Source organism: Buteo buteo, chromosome 2 (genome assembly GCF_964188355.1).
Source record: "Buteo buteo chromosome 2, bButBut1.hap1.1, whole genome shotgun sequence".
NCBI lineage: Eukaryota > Metazoa > Chordata > Aves > Accipitriformes > Accipitridae > Buteo > Buteo buteo.
Window position 1 is genome coordinate 9201602 of NC_134172.1, and position 24922 is coordinate 9226523.

General features: G+C 40.6%; 1 protein-coding gene across 1 annotated transcript in view; it reads left to right on the forward strand.

The window, feature by feature from the left end:
- Positions 1–24922, forward strand: part of DPP6 (dipeptidyl peptidase like 6) — a 418950-nt gene that overhangs the window by 309931 nt on the left and 84097 nt on the right. The window contains exons 7-8 of the mRNA XM_075045285.1: positions 1101–1182; positions 21485–21605. Of these exons, the coding sequence (XP_074901386.1) occupies positions 1101–1182; positions 21485–21605 (203 nt within the window). The remainder of the gene's footprint in view (positions 1–1100; positions 1183–21484; positions 21606–24922) is intronic.

A 24922-nucleotide genomic window follows, 5' to 3' on the forward strand; every position in this document is an offset into this window, starting at 1 on the left:
CCAGGTCACAAAACAGGCAATAAAGAGAATTCAGTTAGGGTCTAATTATTGCATTCAGTTTTGCTCTGTTTTGAAAATATAGTCTGGAAAACATTGTCTTTACTATAGAAATAAACGCTGTACATGAAAAGAAGGCCTTTTGCTTAAAGGCTAGGCAGGCTTTGGCTTTTTTCTCTAGTTTTGGGTGATGTTGGCCTCAAATTGCCTTGTTATTCCTGTCTGTAGACCAGTGATGATAATATCCTTACTTTTTAAGGCAGTTTAAGATCTGCTAAAGAGGCATACTGTATACAGGCTTTATTCGTGCTCTTGTTTGTAGAATATTACTTTACACAGAGATGTAGCAATGTGACTTCAGAATATGTAATGTAATTATTTGTGCTGAGTATAAATACAGTCAAGGCAATGTTGTCTGCGCTGTGATAAAATGACATTATGCTGCTCTGACATTTACCAAAAACCCCTCCTTTTTCTATATTGCATTTGCTATGTCTCACTGATGTTCTGCTACAAAATGAAGGTAATGGATGAAAGAGCAAGAAAAGCATTTTGATTTTATTTTCTAAAAAAAATAAGATAGTTGGTATTAATAAGAGCTTTTCCCTTTGAAGCCAAGCTGCCTATCAGTTTTTATACAGTTGCTAAACTTTTCTGCCATCATGTTCAAAGGAAAATTATTAGGCAGAAAAGCCATGTGGTGAAAAAGATGAAGTTTATTTTTCTTGTGGCAGTACGATTCAAAAATATAATTATTGTTTATCCTTTGTGGACAACATCAGTGTTGATAAATACAATTACTTTGTTTGCCATCCCTTGACTAATTCTTAAGGCTTAGGCAAGTCAGCAGTGGAACTAATGTGTTTAACTTCATATTAAGAAGAAACAGAAATTGTCAGTTAAATACTTGATCTTACCAATGCTTGCTAGTGGTATAGTGCTAACCTTACTGTAAAAAAAATCTACTGAAATCTGGCACTAAATATTAGATGATTCCAGCTGAAAGACACCTTACAAGGTCATGGTGGATTTCCAAAGCAGGTGTGCACCAGCTTAAATAAGGACATTTCTGAAGCTGAAATCTTATTTTTCTCTTTTTGCAGGGATCCCCAGAATTTGTATCCCCCTGAGGTCAGCAATGCAAAACTTCAGTATGCTGGTTGGGGTCCAAAAGGGCAACAGCTGGTAAGAGAAAGAACAAGTGTACAAATGAATTTACAGACCATGCTGCTATTGTTTGGAAGTAAAGAAAGAATAATTCTTTATTGACTAGTTTCTTGAAACCTGTGTGGCAGCTTCTAGCATCTTTATGGGGATTGTTTTATCATGTAATTTATTTATAAAATTCCCAAATATATACATTTACTTCAAAGTAATTGTGTCTAAAACTGCAGAGAAGGAACAATTTATGGAAGCTCTTTGAGAGGATGCACCTGCTTCTCCCAATGTTGGACACAGGACAGATTATAGACATAATAGACAGTATGATTTAGTTAGTGTACCATTGCTTCACAAGGGCATCTTCAGACTTGCAAACTTGGCACTATGGATATTTTAATATTAGCAGCCCTGTTCGGAGAATGCATCTCTCTAGAACAGAGTTGCCCTGAATTTGCCCTATAGTTGTTTGCAAAATAGACAAAAGTAGAAGTGTATTCTGACAAGTTTTCAGAGCTGGCTTTAAAAAAACCCCACTTGTCAGGGATTCATTGTGTTTCATGGAGCCTTTCATGTTGCAGCAATCCTGAAATCTCCAGTGTTTTGTCCCTCAGCCACTGCCATGTTGGATTTGCCCATTTTTAGAGCATGTATTTCCTGGCCAGATCCCCTGGCTTTGTTTCCTGGTGCAAATCCAATATTAAGGCTTTGCATGTTCCAATCACTCTCTTTCTACCGTAATAAGAAAAGAAAAAGTGGAAACTTCTTTTTTTTTTTTTTTAATATGGAATTTTTATACCAAGAAATGAGCTTTAAAAGCTCATTATCTGAGAAATTCTGGTATATATCTCCTGTCCCCAGTCCTCTCTTGGGGATTTTTTGTCTGTGTCCTTAACTAGATTGATTTCAAAATTTGTGATTTAAAAAACAGCAATAGGAGACATTATAATTGCCAGTCTGCAAATCAGGTTGGAGGAAACACAACAGATACAGGAACAGGAAAGTCTCTCCTCTGCTCCATCGGGAAAATCAGGTTTGAGAGAGTCATCAACCTCAAATCCGATATGAGTGGAGATGCAGCAGCCTTCACCTCTATGCAAAATGACTTCTGAGGAGCTCGTTTTTATCACTGCACACATGTACATGCCCCGCTTTCATCCCCTCACATGTGCCATTTCAAATTCCTCAGCCTGCTTCCCAACAGATCACTGCTGAGCAGTTTGTACTGATCCACAGAGACTGGGGTCTGATCATGACCAAACCTTTTCTTTTATATTCATCGGTGAAGACCACTGTGATCTCGTTATCGAGCTTCTGGCCAACTGATGATAATGTACAATCAGCTGATAACACATTACGTTCAAAACTAGAGACTAGCTTTAGAACACGGCAAAGAAAGCAAAAACAAACCAGTGGGTTTTTATTCACTGTTCACTAGCTCTTTCTGTTTCAAGTCTAACAAACTGAGCTTCACAATGTATAGCGAAAGCTACATCTGCTAATTGAAAGCTAATATTGAGTTGCACTAGTGATTTTCTCCATTTCACAGGTGAATCTTCCTTTCTTTAATATAGTTTTGCTGTGAACTTGCGTGCCCTCAGCACCTTGAGTCACAGCATGTTATTGATTCACATTCGTGTTAGTTTTACCAAGCTGAACGGATGTACTTAACTTCTACCTTGGAAAGAAGATTTAACTTTTGTCACACATACCACAGTCAAAATGACCAATTTAATTCCTCCATTGCCTTCTCTACCAAAGTAACATAACTATACAGAAAGGAAAAATATTCATATCAAAATGGACAAATTATATGTACAACAGGACAGTATAGTCCAGGAGAAAAAAAGTCTTCTTTAGTCCCAACTTGATCCTTTAATGCTGAAATAATTGATACCACTTTCCACCAATTTTTATTAAGAAATATACAGTGAAAACTTAATTCCCTAAGAATTCCCTAAGACATCAAGTTTAGTACATGTCCCTGCAGTGGGACACATGACAGATTTATTTTTTTTAAGTCACTTCAAATATTCCTGTTACTACTGAATTCCAAATGAATGTTGGAAAAATCTTGCAACAGCGGAATTGTTCTGTGTTTCTTTTTTTTTCTTTTTTTTTCTTTTTTTTTTTTTGGCTTCCAAATATGTAAATCTGCTGGCCTGTAATTCAGCTGTATTCCTTGTTCTTGCGTTTGGAATCAGGGTAGGTGAGGAGAACCTCCCTGGTAGTTTAAACATTATCTTGCATAACTCTAACGTATGTGCCTTTTTGCTCTTTTCCTTGCCAGTCATTTGACTTAAAATAAAATTATCGCTGTAGTTTATAAAATAAGCAGGCTTTTACATGCATCAATATAATCTATTTATAGCTAATGATCAACAGAGAATTGCCAGAGAAAAAAAGAAGTTTTTTAAAAAAAAATCTACAGGCATTATAAATGAGACAGAGCAAATATACAATGCTCACTGTTCTGTATTTCAGGACTAATTGAGTTCCTCAGAATATAATTGCCAGTGAAATTCCTGTCTCCTACTGTGGGGACAACATCGACTGCAAAGGCAGGGAAAAATTGAAGTCTGTTTAAACTTGATAGTGTGAATGCGTTTGCTTCATGTAGGCTGGGTCGTGTTGCAGGAGAAGGAGAGGAAAAAAGGGCAAGTGGGCTGGAAAGCAGCAACATGCTGGGAATTCCCTGTCAGCTCCCCTGGTTCTAGGGGGTTACAGGGCCAAAGACACGTTTCGGTATTTGAGGGTGGTCCTTCAACTGCGCTGATGTACCCCAGCCTGCGCCGGCTCCCTCCGCGCGCAGTCTGCAACCCGACTTCATGCTGCACCGCCCAGGAAAGGTGGGAGCAAAATTCGGGTGGGTTTGGCATCACCGTGAAGATACACCGCAATTTTCAGGAAATAAAAAGCTTTCCCCTTGATATCGCCTGGTTCGTTCTTTGGCAACACAAAGGAGAGGCAGGGCAGGAGAGTAAGAGGGTTTGGTTCCGAAATTTTTTTATTCCCTTTGTAGCTTTTGTTTCATACTTCCTAGGGGAACTGTTGGTCACTGTGCCTGACCTCTTTCTCTGTTGCATGTCTAATCATTCAAAAAAGAAATATATCTGAAGCAGAAGCAGCCTGAATGATCTGCATTCTTTGCGTTTAAAAATAAACAGTGGAACTTTCCCAGGAGCAATTTTCTATTTATCTTGTTTTCTTTTGTCCTTACTCATTAAATTATGTGCCAATTCTTAGATGATGAACTCCTCAGAGCATGGTTCTTGACTTCTTACTAGCCTGCAGAATGCCACACATGCCAACAGAGCTGTATAAATAATGGCAGATATTGGATCTGAGAAAATCTGTGTCAGAAGATCAGAATGCAAAAAAGCCCTCGCTTCTGGCACCTCAGAAAAATGCTTCAGCCTTTCACAGATCTCAGCCAAAGTCTTAACAAATTAAGTCTTCCAAAGCTGTTGGAAGAATTGGGCCCTTACCAGTGTGAGCTCCTGAGTCAATAGAAAGAGAACCACTAACTTTGGTCCAAGAGGGAACATATTTCCTAAATGTGGCTGTTATTAAAGGGCTTATTCCTCTCATTTGTCCTACAACATGGGCCATCATTTATGCTTTTGTAGAATGGGTGCAAAACACTATTAAATTGGAATAGCAGTGTGATATAGTCACTTTTTGTGGGTGTAAATGACTGTGCAAAATGTCTGTGAAAAAAATCTACCCTTTTCATGGTGCACCTGGCAGCCCAAAGTCCCTCTTAGTATTTGATGGCATCAGCCCACTGGCCTTCAGCATGGTGCTTGGTGGTTTCCAGTGAGTAGTTCTGTATTGTCCTCAAACAGTTTGTGTGATACTTTCTAGCAATATGAGGATGTTGGTGGCATGATAGGACTGCAAAACGGTGTTAGGCTGTACCTTTGCCCTCTTCTGTCTATGCTTATCTTCGTAAAAATCTTTGCTCCTTAGATTTCCTCTCTTTTTCAGATCTTGCCATTTATGACTCAACAGCTACCTACTTTTGGAGTTTCAATTATGCCACAAAAAAGCTTCTCTTAATTGATCTTAAGGGAATATTTTACCAGTTTCATCACGTTACATCTTTTAGAGCGAGGTTCTGCCCACGTGCAGAGAGCTCATGTGAGGTTTCCATGATGCATTTGCAAAGGTTAATAGTTACTATGACCCTGAACTCGGTTTTTTAGATAAATAGAGAGGTCCAAGCTTGTCAGCCACACAAGTTTTATGAAAACTGAGGACAGTGTGAAGAGGTTTCCTTTGCTGGTTTGCTTGGCAGCATTGCTGAAGTCAGGGAGTGCTTCAGGAGCAAGAGACTGAGTAGTATGTATCTGTAGCTGAAGTGCTCAAGGAATCCAAAAAACCTGAAGTTTTCAGGAGGCTTTTATCTAAGTTATCCCCAAATAAGCACATCCAGGTTCAAAATACTCGATTTAAGGACAAGCTAGGTATATACATGGGCCCTATTGTCAAAAGGAAAGAGCAGTGAGTATTTGCCTGCATTGACAGCACTGAAGTACAGTGCACAGGGGTTGTTAAACTCCAATTTCAAAAGCAGAAGAACAAATAGCAGTGCTGCTATTTTCCTTTTTTTTTAATCAGAATCTGTAACAGCCCTGACAGATACTAATGATAACGGTGACACATCAGATGCTGGGGGAAGCAATTCTGCACAACTTTAGAGGCAGCAGTTATAATTCAAAAAAATCTCTCTCATAGATCATAGTATTTATTCTACAGCAAAGAGAAACATTTTTTTTTTTTAGGTTCTCCTGGCCAGTCTTTTACTGTTTCCACTGTTTCTTTAAAGTACCAAAAACATACAGGAAGAGGATTACAGTTGCTGGAAGTTTTGTATGCCCTTGCACTTACTGCAACCCCACAGAATGGTCAAAATGGGTTTCTCCTGCATTCATAGTCAATAAACCTTTTCCAGTGTCAACTCTTTTGAAGCAGAAACTAACTTCTATTCTTGCGGATTATGCAGCAATCAAGTATGTAATTGGTTCTAAAGTAACAGAAGTTACATTCCACAGCAGGTGCAGAAGTTGCATTAAGAAGTCTCTATTTCAGTGAAATGCAAATGCCAGCAAAAAAAAGGAAGAGCGAGTCTTTCAACCCCTACCATGTTAGGGGTTTGCAGGTGCCCTCAAACAGGGAATGCTAATGCTGGTAAACAGCTTATTGTCATACATATTACTGCTTAAAAAGTGCAATACAATTAAAAGGAATATTGGATTTGCTTCATATATAAAATATTTGAATGATAGATCCTGCTGCACAGGGCCCAAACCTATCCATCTCGTTTATTGTTATAAATTTTTTTAACACCGTAGCACAATGTCTTACCAACTAGGATATCTAGATGCAAAAAAGCTGCTTAAGTGTTGACACCTGGAACTAAACTGGAGTGACTCCTCTAATTAGCAGGTTTTTCCTTGACTGAATTTGTGCCTGTTATGCCAGCTTAGTTCCAGGCAGAAAGGCTGCACAGATATCAGGTGAGGAGGACCATTTTCACAGGAGGTACTGAATCATCTGCTGTTGTTCCTAATCCAGCAGGACTTTTGAACTGCTCTGTGTATAATTGCTGTAGGTCTATTTGTCTCCACCATTATTTCATAGATTTTTACATCATTATCTTCAAGCTGCTGTTCTCTCACCTTTTCATTTTTTGCAATGACATCTGAATCAATATTTAGCTGTGGTCTGCTGTATGTAGTTATTCTGGCTTGGTTATCTTGCTAGCTGCAAGCAAGAAAAGCCCTGCCTCCTCCCCCTCCACCCCCCAATGTCTATATAAGCCCTGTTTAAGCATGGTGAGGGATATTCAGACAGCTTTTTACATGGTCCCTGCATTCTGGGAAAACCAGAGTTTCAGAATAATGATGTGCTGTCTCGCCCTCATCCCCTTTTCTAGTGTCAGAATATATTTTTTTTTAGGGAAACCCAGTAAGATATATTACATGTACACTGAATACCTGGATGGGTTACTCTGGCTGGGGATTCCCCTTCCCCTCTCCCCCCATTTTATTCAGAGAATTCAACTGGAAAAGCGTTGTGTTTGGTTTTTTTTCCTTTGATGCTCTGCTCTTCGGTTACAGTGGCAATAGTGTCCTATTTTTACTTTTGCACATCCTTGTCATTTTGTTTGGCATCAGTGGGCTTGGTGTGTTCAGTCCTTGTTCACCAAAGGGAAGCATTGGCACAGTCAGTGTTACGAGCTCTGCTGAGAACGGTTGTGTCCCTTCCCATCTTACCCTTCTTGGTACTGCATTTTCATCACTGGCAGAAGAGCAAGATATTTAAGATAATGCTACAATAAGGGCTACTGAAAGAAGATAGAGGTGATTTTATTGTAAATAAGATGTTGCCCTTTTTGTGGGTGTGAATGATTTCAGAGGAAAAAATGAAATTGATTATTTGCCATAGAAGTGTTACCAATAAATCAGAAAAAAAGTTACTGCTCTTGCATCCAAATATGAGACATAGGATGATGTAGTGTTTAGGGCATCGCCCCTGGAGGTGAGACGCTGCCATAGGCTTCCTCTGTGACTTCATATATGTCACTTTGTTTTCTGGTTAAATTACAGCATGAAGATGGCAATATATTCCTACCTTACAGTGGACTTAGAGAATTAATATAGTAAATGTTGCGGAAATTCACACTCTGCATTAAGGAAACTAAGTATGTACCTGCAAGAAATGCAGGTATTGATGGACTTGCTAGCTTAGAGCCATTCAATGTCTTGTTGCACTATAGGGCAAGTACTGAATTCTCTTCCTTTGTATGTTACCACATTTTGTTATATGCTACTGCAGTTGCATAAAGGGCAAAATTCCTAACAGTGCAACACTCTAGCATAGGGTCAGTTCCACTGAAAATAATTCCCTCCTATTACAGATATCTAAAATGTTGATATTGCTTTCATTTCAATTGAGCTTTATGGGTATTGGACACACACCTTTTCTCAAGGGCATTTTTCATTTCAGAGCTCTAACAGCTATAAGTATCTACTTTAGGTCTGCGTGTAAGTGTTTCTGGCATCTTACAAAACCGTGGTTGGTAGATGATGTCCATTGAAGTAAGTGCTTATGAAAAGTGTTGTTCTTGGAAAGCTGCTATTTCGTGCCATGAAAATAGTTACTTTTTACTTTAGATAGCAACAGCCATTGGTGAGAGTATGATTAAGTGACAGATGTTAGGATGCCACAAGCAGGACTGAGCAGTGCAATCTAAGAGACTGTGAAGTATTTCGTCTTCATTTATGGTGGTGGTCTTTCCTTCCCCAGAAACTGCCATTCATCAGAGCCATGAGAAAACTTCAGGAACAATTCTGTTAGCTCTGCTCTTCAGCTGCTAGAATAGATGTTGATAGTTTCTATTACTAAACATTGTATTAAAGAGGAATATTACACTGACTAGCTCACTGTCCAAGGTCAGATGTGTATGTGGAGGAACCCTGAATCCCAGCTGCCAGTTTCTTTATACTGAAAAGTAATCTCTGTGCTCTTCTTAGCCAGATATTCATTCTATAACACAATAATATATTTTAAATGAAACGCTGTATCATCTTACATTAAAAAATCTAATTTATAGCGATGCCCTACATAACCATCAGTGATATTAGGTTACAGAATACAAGATAATCCATCAAGCAGAACTTAAAAGCAGAATCAGAGTTCCATACTAAATGGTACATTTACTGATACGTTCTTTAACATAACAAGGCAGTCCTAAATTAAAATAACCCCCTTTGAATCCAGGGCAAGGAAATCCAAGTAGACATGGTTCTCTTTGTTGAGGTGAAATAAACTCTCTTTTCTTCCCTGAAGAACAGAAAATAGGACAGCATATTTTTCTTGAAACATACACTTTTAAATCTCTAGAATCATGATAATTGCTTATTTGGCTGGACTGGCAGATTCTGGGTGTGATCAGAATCCATACATGTTGTGGAGTAGCCTGCTCACAGAATACAAATGGAAATGCACAGTGTTTGTGATGATGCAATGTCAAAAATGTAGAGAAGCTTGTAGAAACCTGAGAAGAATATTAATGCACTTAAGTCCTTAAGCTGGGAGAAGGAGGACAAAAAAATCTCTTCTGCCCAATTTAAATGGAAAAGTCTGGGAATGTGTCTCGAGATTATAGAATTGAGTCATTACTCTTACAGTCCATTATATGGGACTTTATCTCAAGTATCGGTTTTGTGAATTTTGGCTTGTCTCTAAAGACATTAAAAAACCACAGGATCTTACAAACTGTTCGGCTTTCCAAAGGCAGCCTTAACATTTCTTGGAGAAAAGGTCTCCAGACTTTACTGAATACTGTAGACACACCACAAACGTGATTTAGTATCAGTGATAGTCTTAGAAAAACCTTAACTGTACCTAACAAGGAATTATGATATATGGGCTTTGTAGAACATGTTTAATAGCTAAATAATATTGCTTGCAGCTGCTTTGTATTTTCCCTAGACTTTCTTTTGCTGATGAGGTACCTGTAAAAGCCATTCTTATTGCCCTTCATGTCCCTGACTGAATTCAGCTCCAGACGAGCTTTGGTTTTCCTAACGCCATTGATGCACAATCAGACAATGCATCTATATTCCTCCCAGGTCACCTGTCCCTGCCTCTACCTCTCACAAACTCCCTTCTAATGTTTGAGTTGTAGCAGAAGCAATGTGTTCATCCACACAGGCCCCCTGCCTCCTTTGCTTGGTTTCATACACATCAAGATGGACCATTCTTAAGCGTGGAGGAGGTCATATTTGAAAATCCAACAACTTTCCTGGACCAGGGAAAACCCAATAACTTTTCTCTCCAGGGTTATATCCCATGGGATTCTTCCAAGCAAGTCCCTGAACAGGCCAAAGTCTGCTTTCCTGAAGTCCAGGGCTTAATGCTTTTTGCCATGGTATTTCTTCTCATGACCCTGAACTTCACCACCTCATGGTGTGTGCAACTGAGGCTGCCCCCAGACTCCACCTTCCCCTGCAGTTTCTCCTTGTTTGAAAGTGTGAGGTCCAGCAGAGCATCTCCCTTCATCAGGTCCTTGATCATCTGTGTCAGGAGGTTGTCATCAGTACCCTCCACAGACCTCCTGGGTTGCTTGTGCCCAGGTTGTTGTCCCTCCAGCAGATAATGGTTAAGGTCCCCCATGAAGACCAGGGCATTTGAATGTGAGGCTTCTTCCAGTTTTATGGAGAAGGCCTCATCTACTTCTTCCTTACCAGGCAGTCACTAGCAGACACTCACCACAACATTACCCACATTGGTCTGCCCGCTAATCCTGACCTATAAGCTCTCATCTTGCCCTTCACGCATCGCCAGGCAGAGCTTTCTGCATCTCTGCTGCTCTCTCACATCAAGGGAAACTCCCCTCCTCGGCGTCCTGGCCTGTCCTTCCTAAAGAGCCTGTATCCATCCATCACAGCACTACACTCGTATGAGCTGTCCCACCACATCTCCGTGACCCTATTGAGACTGTAGCTCTACAGCTGCACACAAACCTTGATTCCTCCTGCTTATTCCCCACACTGCATGCCTTGGTGTACAGGCACAGAGAGGCACACAGCTGTGATGGTTTCCCAGGAAAAATACGAAAGCTTTCCACGTGGAGTCCTGTGCTCAGCTTCTCCTCATTTTTGTGCACTGTTTGAGGTGGACCTCCTTCAGCCCTGTTCACCAGAGTCTCTCTTGTCCACAACTCCCTTTTCTTGCCAGTCTGGTCTACTACTGCCTTGCCTGACTGTGGACCATCATCTCCCTCCCCTGTTGTTCTGGGTTTAAAGCACTCTTTCCTAGGCAGGACAGAGCTCCCAGCCACAGAACTGGGGCACTGAACCTGGTCTGTAGCTGCAGACCTGCCAGCTGAGCAGGACCCTTCCTCACAGTGCCAGAATTCACCAGCTTCCAGCCTTCCCCTTCACAGGAGTCTCCATTTACCAGCCCAATCAGCTCAAACTCTGCCTGCCTCTCCTTTCGTGCAGGGTCTCAGAGAAGATCCTTCAACATTCTTTTTGACACCTCTGATGTTGCAAAGTCTTCTGACCTTCTCCCACTGCTCCTTTACTTATTCCACCCATGCCCACCTCCTGCAGGCAAGGTGATCATCTCCCCCCACCCCCAGAGAAAAGTCACCCCCAGACATGGAGAGCCACATCCTCTCTCAGGAGCTCTTAAACGGGGCCTAGACACCGTTCATAGAAATAGAAAATATTTCTATATTTGAAGGCATGAAGGAATGCTTTTTCATCCTCTCTGACTTCTTAGTCGCTTTGTTGATTACATGTGATGAAAGCAAAATTAAGTTCTTAATGTTTATTTACGAGGGATATTAGCAATTTCCAAGATATATGGCTAAAATCAGGAGACTTGCACAATTTACAAGTGGTGACTCTTCTGCACTTCCTTTCCTAGATATGTAATCAAAGCCACTGAAGGCCGCAGATTTTTCATTTGTCTTTTACAGTAACTTTGACCGTTTTCCTTTGCAGAATCAATTACATTTCCTTTCATTGCATTGATTTCCATGCAGTTAATCTCTTACACCGCTGCTATCAGATGCATACAAACCTTCAATCTCCAATGAGAAGTCATGAATACTGGTTTTGATGTGTTTATGGATAAGCACAATTCTTATGTGCATCAATCTGTACTACTTTATTCTCTGATTTTAGTGATCCCCTGGGGTGTTTTCAGCTTCTCTCTCCTGAAAGCCTTCCTGCAGAATCATTTTAAAGCTGGTGTAGTCCTCACTTTGGTCTAAACACCACCTTTTCCCATCTCTGGACAGAGTAAAGTTGAATTCAAGTAAGTCTTATCTATTTGTTGCATTCCTTCAGAAACTGCTATGTCTTCTAAATCCTTGGCTTGGTAAGGAGTTAGCTTCTTATTTTGGATTAAAGCAAAGATAAACCCTGGTATGAAAAACTGAAACTTTAGCCTTTTCTGTCAGTAATTTTTTAAGATGTGATTCCCCGTGTCACGTCCCACCTATGGGGAGGGAGGAGTGACCCAGATTTGCAAATCCCCTCAGTGTGGATGAAAGTGAAATAGCACTCGCGGTCCATACATAAACATCAGCTTTAATGGGAAACTTCTATAACAACAAATATTCCACAAACATTGGCACTTTCACAACTAGATCTACCTAAGCCATGGGACTTTATGGGTAATGAAGGTCAACCTTGCGTTCCTTAACAATTTTAACTATAACTTAGAGGCTACTTAAAAGAGGGGGAAGAGAGAGAGACAGAGAGGTAGAGAGATCACCAGTCCTGGATCCAGTGTTGGACCTGCCAATGGGGGTGTTTGGTGCGGAGAGCCCCCTGAAAACTTGTCCTTCCTTCTTTTATACCTAAAGTGTCCGCCCCTATAGATGGAGATTTGTCATCATTGAGCAGGCACAGTGTGTGCTCAGGAATGTTCCAGAAATGAGTTGGTGGTCTTGACATGCGCAGTTCATGTCTCCCGCAGTGGGTCGGTGGGTTTTTGGGAAGTTGCTTCTCCCGCCCTGTAGGCTCGACTGCTCTCTGACCTTTCTTCTTGGTGCACGCATCGTGCCTCTTCTCATGGTTGCTGAAGGCAGGGAATTGTGACTTCCGAGAATCGTGGTCCCACCCCCGTGGGGCCTTCTCCTCCAGCCGCATTTTCCTGTTTATGCAACTCCAGCACTTTTACAGAAGCATCTTCTCCGCCCAAGTTTTTTAATGAATGTTTGAGACACCGACTATAATCAGACCATCACACGCTGCGATATGTTGATCATGTGGAATAATTTCATTGGTTCATTGCTGGTTTCAATAATGACATTTTGGGTTTGTAAAGAAAAAAAGTTGATTTAAAAATTCTTTATCTCACTCCTACATCATAATTTTTATCTGTCGCTTTGGTAAATTGCAAATATGAACCATTTGATGGAGAGAATGAAAACATTTCGAAGTTTTTGTCTTATGTCTTTTTTCCCACCTGCTATCAAGCTATATTTAAATGGCAACAAGAAAAGCCTAATTAAAATACTAGCTCTTATTATGTAAGCTCACTGGTGTGGAGCATTTTATGGTTTTATTACGCTTTTTGAAGAACTGTTAAGAGTTGGCGTAATCATGTCATATGCATTAAGAACAACACTCATGACAGTATGCATTAATGGAAGCTATTTGAACATCAAAGTTTGCATTTTCTGAGGTTCAAAAGAAGAAATTGGCAGAGTATTCATTAAATATTGCATAGTCAATCAGCAACAAGCTTTAGAACTGATTTTGAACTGATCGCACTTTTTTCTGCTGCAGTTGATGTAAGAATGATAACTGCAAAATGCCAAGACCTTTCCAGTACAATGCTTGTCAGATTTCCGTGATATCCCAAAGTAAAAACACAATTATCATATCTTCTTCAAGATGCTGCATGGACAAGGATGGGCATGCTAATTCTGTGTGGTAAGGACAAGTTTTAACTTGGACAAAACAGCAGGGAATCTTTCTTTCTGTAGTTTTTCATTTTCACAGTCCTCGGCTTCTAGGTTTCATATGGCAGTGGAAAAACAAAACCAGCTTGAGAAGGGCTCTCTCTAAAATATTTGGATAGAATTAGAGAGCACTAGAAATGGAGGGGAGAAGAGAGAGGTCCTTTTCTGTGTGCATTTCCAGGAAGAACTTGATCATGCTCAACTCTGTTACAGACCTCAACCAGTTAATTAGCATATAAATAAATAGGTAATACTTTTCTATTGCCTGGACGTATTGGAAGTGTAACACCATATTTATATGTAGATAGTTAATATACAGTTCAGCACAAAACATTCCCATCATTGACACCCCTAAAAAATGAATAGAAGTTACAAAATTTTAAGGAAGTATCTTACACTGAAAAGTAAAAAAAATGTCCTTGATTAAACTATGGGACTGTTGTGGTGGGTTGACCTTGGCTCTGGCGCCTGGAGCACCTCCTCCCCCTCCTTCTTCACTGACCTTGGGGTCTGCAGGGCTGTTTCTCTCACATGTTCTCACTCCTCTCTCACATCTGTTGGGCAGCATTTTTACACTTTTATAAATATATTGTCACAGAGGCACTACCAACTTTGTTTCTGGGCTCAGATTTGACCAGTGGTGGGTCTGTCCTGCAGCCATCTGGAACTGGGTCTGTCCAACATGGGGGCAGCTCCTGGTGTCTTCTCACAGAAGCCACCCCTGCAGCCCTCTTTTCCCTGCTGCTACAAAAGCCTTGCCATGTAAACCCAATACAAATGTTCACATGCACGCTTGATTGAAGAGATAATTGACAGAAAGTAGGTAGGAACCTTGAATTGTACATAGATTGATTTCAGGCAGTTGAATTCCCATTTATGTACCAGAGTGATGTGGACCTGCACCATTCAAGGACTGCCTAACCTTACAGAAATCTGGCTTTACCTCAGATGACTAACTTAATTTGTCCACATATATTCTCATAGGGTTTGTGCAGTGAAATGGGTGGCTGTTGCTTAAGAAATTTGATGTGATTGGGGTTTACATAGAAGGACCCAAGGACTTGGATGTGGTTAGGACTATGAGCAACAACATTGAGGTGATAGTCGTTGAACATATGCTACAGTCCTTCTTTTGGGGCTGTGCAGCCCTGCAGCAGGAGGAGAAGGCTTTCAGAGACTTTGAAAAATGTGGATAAGGAAGCCAGAGTCTGGCTTATCAGTAGGGCTGGGAGGGAGGATGGTGTCTTCTCCAAGATTGTTTTCACCGTGCCTTTTATTTTTTGTATTCCCATATTAATCTACTGATGGTCTAATTTGAATGCATGCTTGTGCTGCCATTACCCTCAAAGAGCTAATGGACCAGAGCTTGAGTAGATGAAGGCATCTGACATTGCCTGTTTGTTGGCTGTTTGTACTTAGTGTAAACGCTAGATACCTAACTTATATGAACTGCATTGATTGACTTAATATTTGGACTTGGGAGTTCCCAGCACACCATAAAACCTGCTGGAGAATATTCCTTGAAGTTAGGCAGATTTTATCTTCCTTTATGTCTTCATTGGTACCTGCATCTCTGCTGAGTCTGCTTGGCATCTAAGGCAGACTAGATCACGCCATCTACAAAAGGCCACAGAAAGTCCTGCGCAAGATGAGGCAGTATTGAATCCTGCCAATGTACATTGGCAATGTACAATGACAAATGTACAGAGCAAGATATATACAAGAACTATTTTTCTTTATTATTCAGCAAAAGGGATTTTACAGTAGCTACAGGTCTGCCTTTGCAGAAGGAAGTATGACTTCAAGTAGGTACCATGTTGAAGATGACCATGACTCTGCAAATAAACAGACCAGTTAGACATATAGTTCATGGCAGGACAATGCACGTTTTGGATCTCTTCTCTCCTAGTATTCACAAGCTTATAATAGTCTACCTGATGTGAAATAATTGCAGCAAGGATGATTTTATGGTTAAGGCATTGGGATGGAGCTCAAGCTACCCATGTTTGACTCGTGGTTTTGCCAGTTGTCATGGTTTAGCACCAGGCGGCAACCGAGCACCACACAGCCGCTCACTCACCTCCCTCACAGTGGGATGGGGGAGAGAATCAGCAGGGTAAAAGTGAGAAAACTCATGGGCTGAGATAAAGACAGTTTCACAGGCAAAGCAAAAGCCGTGCACGCAAGCAAAGCGAAACAAGGACTTCATTGACCTCTTCCCATGGGCAGGCAGGTGTTCAGCCATCTCCAGGACAGCAGGGCTCCATCACATGTAATGGTGACTTAGGAAGACAAACGCCATCTCTTGGAATGTCCCCCCCTTCCTTCTTCTTCCCCCAGCTTTATATGCTGAGCACGACACCATATGGTCTGGGATATCCCTGTGGTCAGTGGGGTCAGCTGTCCCAGCTGTGTCCCCTCCCAGCTCCTTGTGCCCCCCGAGCCTGCTCGCTGGTGGTGGGGGGGGAGAAGCAGAAAAGCCCTTGGCTCTGGGTAAGCACTGCTCAGCAGTGGTGAGAACACCCCTGTATTATCAACACCGTTTTCAGCACAAATTCAAAGCATAGCCCCATACTTGCTACTATGAAGAAAATTATCCCAGCCAAAATCAGCACACCAGTCTTCCTGTGGGACATTTAAAATAAGACTTACCTGCTTAAACATAGGTTCCTAGAGCACCTCAGCTGAATAGCCTTAAAAGTGTGTGGTATCTGGACCCTACTCTGTGAGAGCAGAGGTTTCCCATATGTCCAGTTTCATATCTGCCAGATGCTTTAGATGCATGAAGGGTCTTAAAATGGCTCCAGGTGCCTATGTTTGGGCAACTGAGTCTTGTCTTCGGTGTCCCTGTTTCTCATTTTTTCACATGTTGAATGAGGAGAATAGTACTTCTCTGCCTATTAAAATGATATGCTGTTGGGGTAGGGACTGTCTTTTCTGTGCATTTGTTCAGCATCTACAACACTGAAGCCCACGGATAATTACCTTTACGCAGATGTTTTTTACTGATTCTGCAAAATAAATATAAGCATTTCTGAGAGATGCACAGAATTATAAAATGAATGTTATTTATTCTGCAGAATACGCTTTCAGGTAAACTTGTTTGCCAGCAAAAGAGCAGACCTCTGCATGTAGAGAAAAAAATAAAAGAAGGCTTTAACATTAAAACAAAACAAGGAAGTATATTATGTTAGATGAGGAGAGAGTAGCATGTTAATTTGTAGTTATATTTCCCCACTCACTAAATCTTCCATTTTTGTGGCTGTTTTTTTCAGCCTCCAAGGAAGTTTGGACTGATTTGGAATTTAAAACAGTGTCAAGCCAAGACTTTGTGACTGTCTATACATGAAGGCCAGCTCTTGTTGACCAAACTGTCCGTGTTAAATGGCCAACAACCTTTCCATGCTAACTACTCTCTCATAGTTAAATCCTGCGGGCTGGCCTTGCAGTGTGGAAGGCTGCCTTCTAACTGTGTAGGAAACACTCACACTTCTACAATGTGCTAATAATTTAAAGTAATAAGCATCCAGGCATTACCTTTATGCTTGGAGATGCTAAATTTGAGTGATGTGGCTCATTTAGTTGACAAGTTATACATGTTAGAAATCACAAGGTAAAGAGAACATAAACTTAGAATGCCACCCTACAGTTGGAAAATAAATAGAAGCAGTAAAAATGCAGATTAAAGCATAGGAATTTATTTTCTCTTGGTCTGTGAAGAAATAGGAACTTCACTCACCTCTTTGGCTGGAGGGAGGGTGGGTTGAACAACTGTAAAAGGGGGGGTAGTATTCATCTGCTCAAAATAGCTGGTCACTGTGACTTTTGCAGTGGTCCTAAAGAGATTATTTTCACCAGATTCCTGAAGAAGTCCATAAATTAATCCATTTAAAAATACCAGTATTTTAATTACTGCAGCATAATTGCCTAATACCACTCTGGGTCTGTCTGGTAGAGAACATTACTTCAGAAGCCCTTAAGCAGTTGCAAAAATATTTTAAACAAATCCTCCTTAAATCGATCAGTGTCATTAAGGCTCTTGTATGTTTTAAGTGAATTAAGCTTATTTTGTTGTTAGTTTAAACATTTACCTTACTGTACAAATTTATCTTACCGGATAATACTTAATCTTTGACTTAAAGTTCTCCTCCTGTCTCAGGCTTGTGGTCCAACCAGTCTAGTATTTTTTTCTCCAATATCAGTTGTGTCACACAAGAATGTCAAATGGTTTGAAGTAATCAGTTCTAATATAAGTTGCAAGCAGGCAAAGATTTCTTCCCAGCCCACATGAATTAGTGGCGTGTTGATACCTGAGGCTAAAGGGGTTATATCTTATGCTGAAAGTTTCAGGTGACATCCTGAGCTACATAAAGCCGACAGCAAAATCCCCATTGATTTTTATTCCCCTGGGATTAGTGAATGCATTTAAAAAAAACAAACAACAAACAACTTTATCTTAGTTGCCACAGTTATCTTTGTTATCTTTGTTAAGTATTTTACTTTTTGAACATCTATTATAACATCCAGCAGGAAGAGAATTAAGTTCTTGTCTTCTGTTACATCCGGTGACAAGGAGTTCCATATGTTAATTCTGATTTTATGAGGAAAAATATTTTTATCCACTTTTAAACAGCTTTCTTCTAGGTTTCATCGGTTTCCCTGTTGTTTTGGAGAAATGAAAGGGTGAAAACATCCCTTTCCTTTTTTCTGTTTCCTCTCCATTATCTTGTAGAGCTTATGTCTTTCTTGTTTACTCTATAGAGTTAGCAATTTCAGTTTCTTCAATCTATGTATGGATGTTTCCATTTTTCTTACTTCTTTCAGAAAGAGGAATCTGATTTTTTCATCTGAATCTTCTCTTTCCTCTGTGTTGAATAAGTCATGATGAAAACAGACATGGTATTCAACGTGGGGATATCTTCCTAACATAGCACAGGTTGGACTTTATGTGCTGTCCATGACAAAAGGCATATATATTGCAAGATTGTTGGGGGTAAAGTCTTGCTCAAATATGCACACCAAAAGAGAAGACACCAGAAATTTTGGGTCTAGTCTTTGTCTCCTGTACAGAGAGACATAAAACTGAGCTTGATCCCTTCTGTTGTCATTTTACATTAGTCTAGAACTGCTATGTAAAGCAAGCATGAAATAATGTGAAACTAATGTCCATACATTTTTTTTATTATTTTTCTTTATTAAAATTTCTTATCCTCTAATTAGCTGAAAGGATTGTGATCATTTGATAGAAAGCACTGCTTTGATGTCATAAAACCAAACCAGTAAAGAATACAATATAGGTATTTCATAATATCATCTAATATCTTTCTAACTCAGAATGTGAAGTAATCCAAAGACATTTCTTTTTGATGAATAACGGAAGTTCAAAAGCTTTTTCTTAATTTATAAGATACATTACACAGAACTCTTCCTTGTGCTGCTTCAGTTATCTTTTATCTTGATTATGGTTGACGTTTTTAGGGTACAAGGCCCTGTAGTTAGGAGGATAATTTTAAATTCTCTATGAGGTGCTGCAGTTTGGCTCTGAATTATATGGGAGACAGTTTGAAGTCAGAGCATTATATTATTTTTCCATTGCAGCTACCGGATACCTCATGCAGCCTGATTAGTGCAATGAAGCTTTGAAAGACAAAACGGTGAAGACAGGAAACATTGCAATGCTTTACAAAGCGAAAGGCAGGAAGAGGTTGTCAATCCGCCTTCTTTATTTTTCCTGTAAATTCATTTAATATTTAATACAGTACAAAATATTGCAAAACCTTCATTTGCTGGGAGAATCTGGGCAAAGGAGGGGTTGCATCGCTTGAATAACTCCACTTGATTGTGTGTCTGTTGCAGAAGAGCCCCCACACAAACACACCCAGAATGTTAATTCTTGGACGCAGAGATTTGGATTTGTTTGGACCCAAAGTATCTTATTCTGCTTAGTCTTCCTGATTTTTATGTGCATTTAAGCTTCAACAGCCCTCCCATATGCAGACTAGCTAACACACAAAATTCTTTACTTGGCATCCCTCATCTGACTCCTCTGCTTACTAAAAATCAAGGTAGGAAAGAGAATGTAGTATCTTCCACAACATATTTTTTACTTCCAAAAAATATTAATTGGATGCAGCTCATCTCAGTTTAAAAGGAATAAAAGCAAGCTATAGTTTCAGTCATACTTTTTACCTTTAGGCAAACTCACTATAACTGCTGCCAAAATTAAATTAGGATCTATACTTTCTTCTGGAATCTTTCCAGCTCATCTTTAGGTGAAACACATACTGTAATAGGATGTGAAACAGAAGCTGAAAGCAAATATTTTTCCCAATTCTGTCTTTTCATGAGTGTAACATGAGAAATTGCATTCTAATATCATGGTAAAGATACCTAACATTTATTCCAATATCCAAGTGTATGAAAACCCATCTGTAAATGTCTACTAAATTATATTAACAGTTTGTCTTTCAGTCTAAATGGCTTTCTGATACCCTGTTCAGTACATTTTTGCACTCTGAATGGAGTTTAAAAATATTTTAAAAACAAGAGCACTACTTTGAGCAGGATGGGTTCACTTTGGTGTGAGGAGGGAACAGGATCTGTGTCACTGATGATAGCAAAACACAGAACAAAGCATTTAACCAGGTGATAAAGACTGATGACATGGAACAATATTTTTTTTTTGAATGGCTGGCTAAAGTTTTGCCCGCTGATCAGCCCTTAAACACCTAAATAAGCAGCCTGATTCCCGAAAGCATTCTCATAGCAGTAGATCTAATGACTCGCATGAAATTAACTTTTAAAAAAAAGACAGGCGGCTTATTTGGGAGTGTTATGTTAGGCTCCTTTCCTGACAATCTTGAATTGACATTTCTGTTATTGGTAAGAATTTTATATTTATAAATTCTTCTCCAAGATGGAATTGCTTTCCCACAGACAGCACCAGCTGTGTGACAAGTGTTTGCAGAGGCAGGCTCGAGTACCCGCGGGCGATCCTCGGTGTGTGCCTGCCCTTGCCCTCCCGAGGAGCTGCGAGGTGCCAGGACATTTTGATCGTGTAATCTTTCAGCAACCTGAATCCACTAGATTTTTGCAACAGGAGAGGTTTCCAAAGGCGGGCTGGGGGTTTTGGCAGCCGCATCCATGCTGGCAGGGAGGTGAGACCCTATGGGTGCTTTTGTCCCATCCACCCTGGTTCCTGTAGGAAGGTGACCTGGGGACCAGCACATCCCGTTGGGTCCTTGGAGCATGTTCCCATGCCTGCTCCCAAGCCAAAACACCAACCTCCTCAGGTTTTGTTGGCCAACATGCTGCAGTCGCATAGACTATTCAACAGCACACGTTGTCTTCTTAGCTCTGCATTAAAAACTGGATTCAGATTTATTGAATATGTTGCCAGGTGTGTTTTAAGGAAGTGGGAGCAGCTGGAAACAAGCAAGATGCCATTTCCAGTAGCCAGTTCAGTCACCACAGGGCATCAACATCAGCTCTGCAAACTGCTACTGTGTCCTGGACCACTTTTTCAAAATCCTGAGCGATGGCATTCTTCATTTCACGCCCTGTAACTGCACTGTTCAATTTCTGAAATGAAGACAGGAGTGAGAAAAATAAGCTTGTATCAAAGGACCGAGGCTTCAGTTTGTTGTAAATTAGCATCTTTCTATTAGCTGACGGCACTGGAAGTAAGCTGTGGAAATCCTTTTTTGACAAAAGTTGCTATAAAACTGTGATACATGATTTTGTACTGCCAATTATTGTAAAAGCAAAATGCAACATTTTATAATGGAGCCACTGTTTAATGCTGTTCTTTTTTTCTTTTTCCCTTCAAATCAGATATTTATCTTTGAGAATAACATCTATTACTGTGCCCATGTGGGGAAACAAGCCATCCGAGTGGTCTCCACAGGAAAGGAAGGTGTTATTTTCAATGGGCTCAGCGACTGGCTGTATGAAGGTAGGACACAACATTTAGGGCAGCAGTTAGTTATGAGTTTAAGTTACACTCTAGATTTACAGAACTGGCTGGAATTAGATGTTCAGCATTGCATTTCTGGGACTGGTGGACCACGGAGCTGAAAATCTGCTATTCTAACAGTTGTCTGAAGTGCTGGACTGGAAATAATGTGAAATGATGTAAGAATTCTGTTTTCAGGCTGTTTTTCTTTCCTTAGTCCAAAGGTAATAAATCACCAAGCTTTAATGAACAGAACTGCTTCATTATTTAATGGCACCTGCAATCACTCATAGACGTGCCAGTTTTCAAATCACAGACAAGGACAAAGGGGGAGGGAAAAGGGTTTTGTTTTAAAGGAAGAAGTGAGGAAACAATTTTACTTGATTAGTTGTTTTCCACAGCACTAGGTGGGTCCTGGAAGTTTCTCAGATCTTGCTACCTAAAAATTTTCTGAAAGCAGACAGGTCCTCACAGTAATTGGATTCTTTCTTTTGAAAATGTGCCTGGTGGGGTAGAGGGTCATCGCTGGAGCACTGCTTTACTTTAGTCCTTTCAGCTGGCAAATGGCCATTTAGGTGTCTGTGAGCAGCTGCTTGCAAAATAATCTCAACTACTCACTAGCTTAGGAAAGGATCCCAGCCATCCCCAGTTCTTTTGGGGCATGTTATAGGCTTTTAAGCTAATACTTTATCAGAATTAAAGTTAAACCATATATATATAGCATATAAATATCTATATCTATATCTATCTAACATGCACACAACATGCATCCCTCTCTCTGTTGCTGGCAGTTCCTCTTCACAAGGATTCTGGGTTTGGGACCTGGCAGTGTCTCTTTCCTGTGACACAGTTTCCCTCTAAAGTCTCATTTTCTCCTGCAGGTCCCAGCGCAGTCCCAAGCTTTTCTTACCTCTACAGAATGAAGTGTCCAGACACATGTATTAGCTGTGCCCTGTTGGCTGCTCCAAGTTTCCTTGTGGCTTAATGGAACAGAATATGTTGCAAAATGCCATTCACTATTAATTGGTGTAAAAATATGAATCACTCCTTAAATTATTCTGTATCACAGCTAAGCTGGGGCTGTTGGACTCAGAAATGAGGGAATTAAAATAAATTATTTTGTTTGCCACTCCCAGAGAAGCTACTCCCATAAATCAGTGTATAAACTCAGCAAACACATCAGTGGAAAAATCTGATAGCAGTTTAGATTACTTTTTATATTTAAATGTGTGTTTACACTGTACCACGGAATATTTGCAAGTGAATGTCCTCCTTGTGAAGCACTTTGTAACCAGAGGAGTGGCTAAGATATTACAAAATGCTAATTTCCTTTAATTTTTCTTTATTTATTAATTTGTTGCTGAAGTTGCTGGCAGGCCTGTTTGACTCTGTAGGTCAAAGGTGCATACGAGTACCTGTATTTTGCTGATAAACATCATTTAGTACATAAGGTCTTCTTGTAGAGTCTTGCACACAGCACCATGCTGAGAGGAGTTTGTCAAGCTGGTGAACTCCAAGCACGCTGGCAAGCCCGTGATGACACTTGTTTTGCTGACGCATATTTTTATTCAATTACCGAATTGCTCAGGCAATTTCTTGGCTGACATTGACTTTCAGGTTTGTCCTTTATAATGAACTTTCTTGTTAACTTTATGTTAATGTACTGGGATAAGAAATGAATCTATGATCAAATACAGTCTGGATATACCAAGCCAGGTTCTGTAATCTCCCTGAGCAGCATGTACAGAGTAGGACCACTGAACCTGCTGTTCACTGGGAGTACGCTTTGCAGAAATCTGGATATAGCATCCCTTTGGAAATGCCACTTCTTGTCCAAGTATGGCTTATATTGAAATAAAACCTTCTTTTTCTTCACATGCAAGGTGTAGAAGGACCCAAAGGAAAACCTGAGATATAAACGTTCCCAGGTGATGGGGTGCAGAAGCCAAAATCAAATCCAGAACTAGACTGTGTGAGCTGAGCTCCTGCTCTTGCACTGCATCACTTGTGCAGTCCTCATGGACGTAAACCTGGGACTGGAGTCAGGGCTGAGAATTCATGGCAGATGCGTGATCAAGCTGTGAGGCCACGGGATCGTATGGATATGCAGTGTTCAGATGTCAGCTCTCTGAACACATGGATGGATGGAGCGGGATCCCAGAAGAAATCAAGTATTTTGTTGTGGTAAATGGGTACTGACCGCTGGGAGATGGATGACACCTCCCCACTGGAGTCCATGGGAGTTCAGGCATTGCTTTCAGCGAGGCTGAAGTTCAACCTTAGCAGCAGCTGGGATGCTCTGCTGACACACTCTTACCGGCGCCTTTATTTTTTCCACATTGTCTCCTTTTCTTGGGTGCCTCCTCTTTGGTGGGATAAACAGAAACAACATTTTAAATCCAAACTCACCTGATTGGAATTGCTTGATATCTGGGCAAGGATCAAAATTTACCACCTCAAGGCTATTTTTCCTCTTCCCCCATTCCCACTGATGTTTATAGACATGTCTTCCCCACCTCCCTAGCAGAGCCGGGTGGGATGCTCAGACCCATGTTTGTTTGCACTGCCGCCGTCTCAGCGAGCTACTGAGATGAACGCTGAGCATATGTAGAAATCTCATTCCATCTGTGCAGCCATCTCCGGCAGATAGTCTGCAAAGGAGCTGCGAGAAACGCTGCAACGGGATCACAGAGAGTTCAGTGCGCTCCTCTTCCCTCGCATGCTCATTTTTGGTGCTGAAGTTCACCACCTCCGGCAGCGGCAGCCGAGCTGGGTTACTCTGACAGCTCACGACCTGCTTCTCACTTTCCCTAAATGCAGATATAAAAAAAAATCCAAAAAACAAACCCCACCAAAGCCCAACCTTGATGTTTTCTATTTGAGGAAGCCAATTTTTAAGGTCTTTTATCGTAATCAGCAAGAGCACATCAACAAAAGTCCCCCTCACCCTTTTGGAGAGCCGTTTGCAGGGCGCACCGTGCAGATGGCAGTGCCAGCAGTGCCACCGTTTGGGGTAACTCCTGACGCTTCATGTGAATGGTAGACCCAGAGGGAACACTTTTCCTCATAACGTGATTGCTTTTGTCACAACAGAATAGATGCACTGTACTATTAATCACAGGTTTTTACTAAGTCCGGAAGCAGAGCAGATCTAGAGTAGATTTGACAGGCTTTTTGCCCTGGAAAAATGGAGAAGTTCATTTCAATTCAAGTTAAGCTCTGCTTTTGTAAATCTGCCAAAGGGGAAAAAATTTCTTCGAGGTATTTATGCTGATCTGTAGACTTTTGATAATACAGTGAAAAACATTTCAAATCAA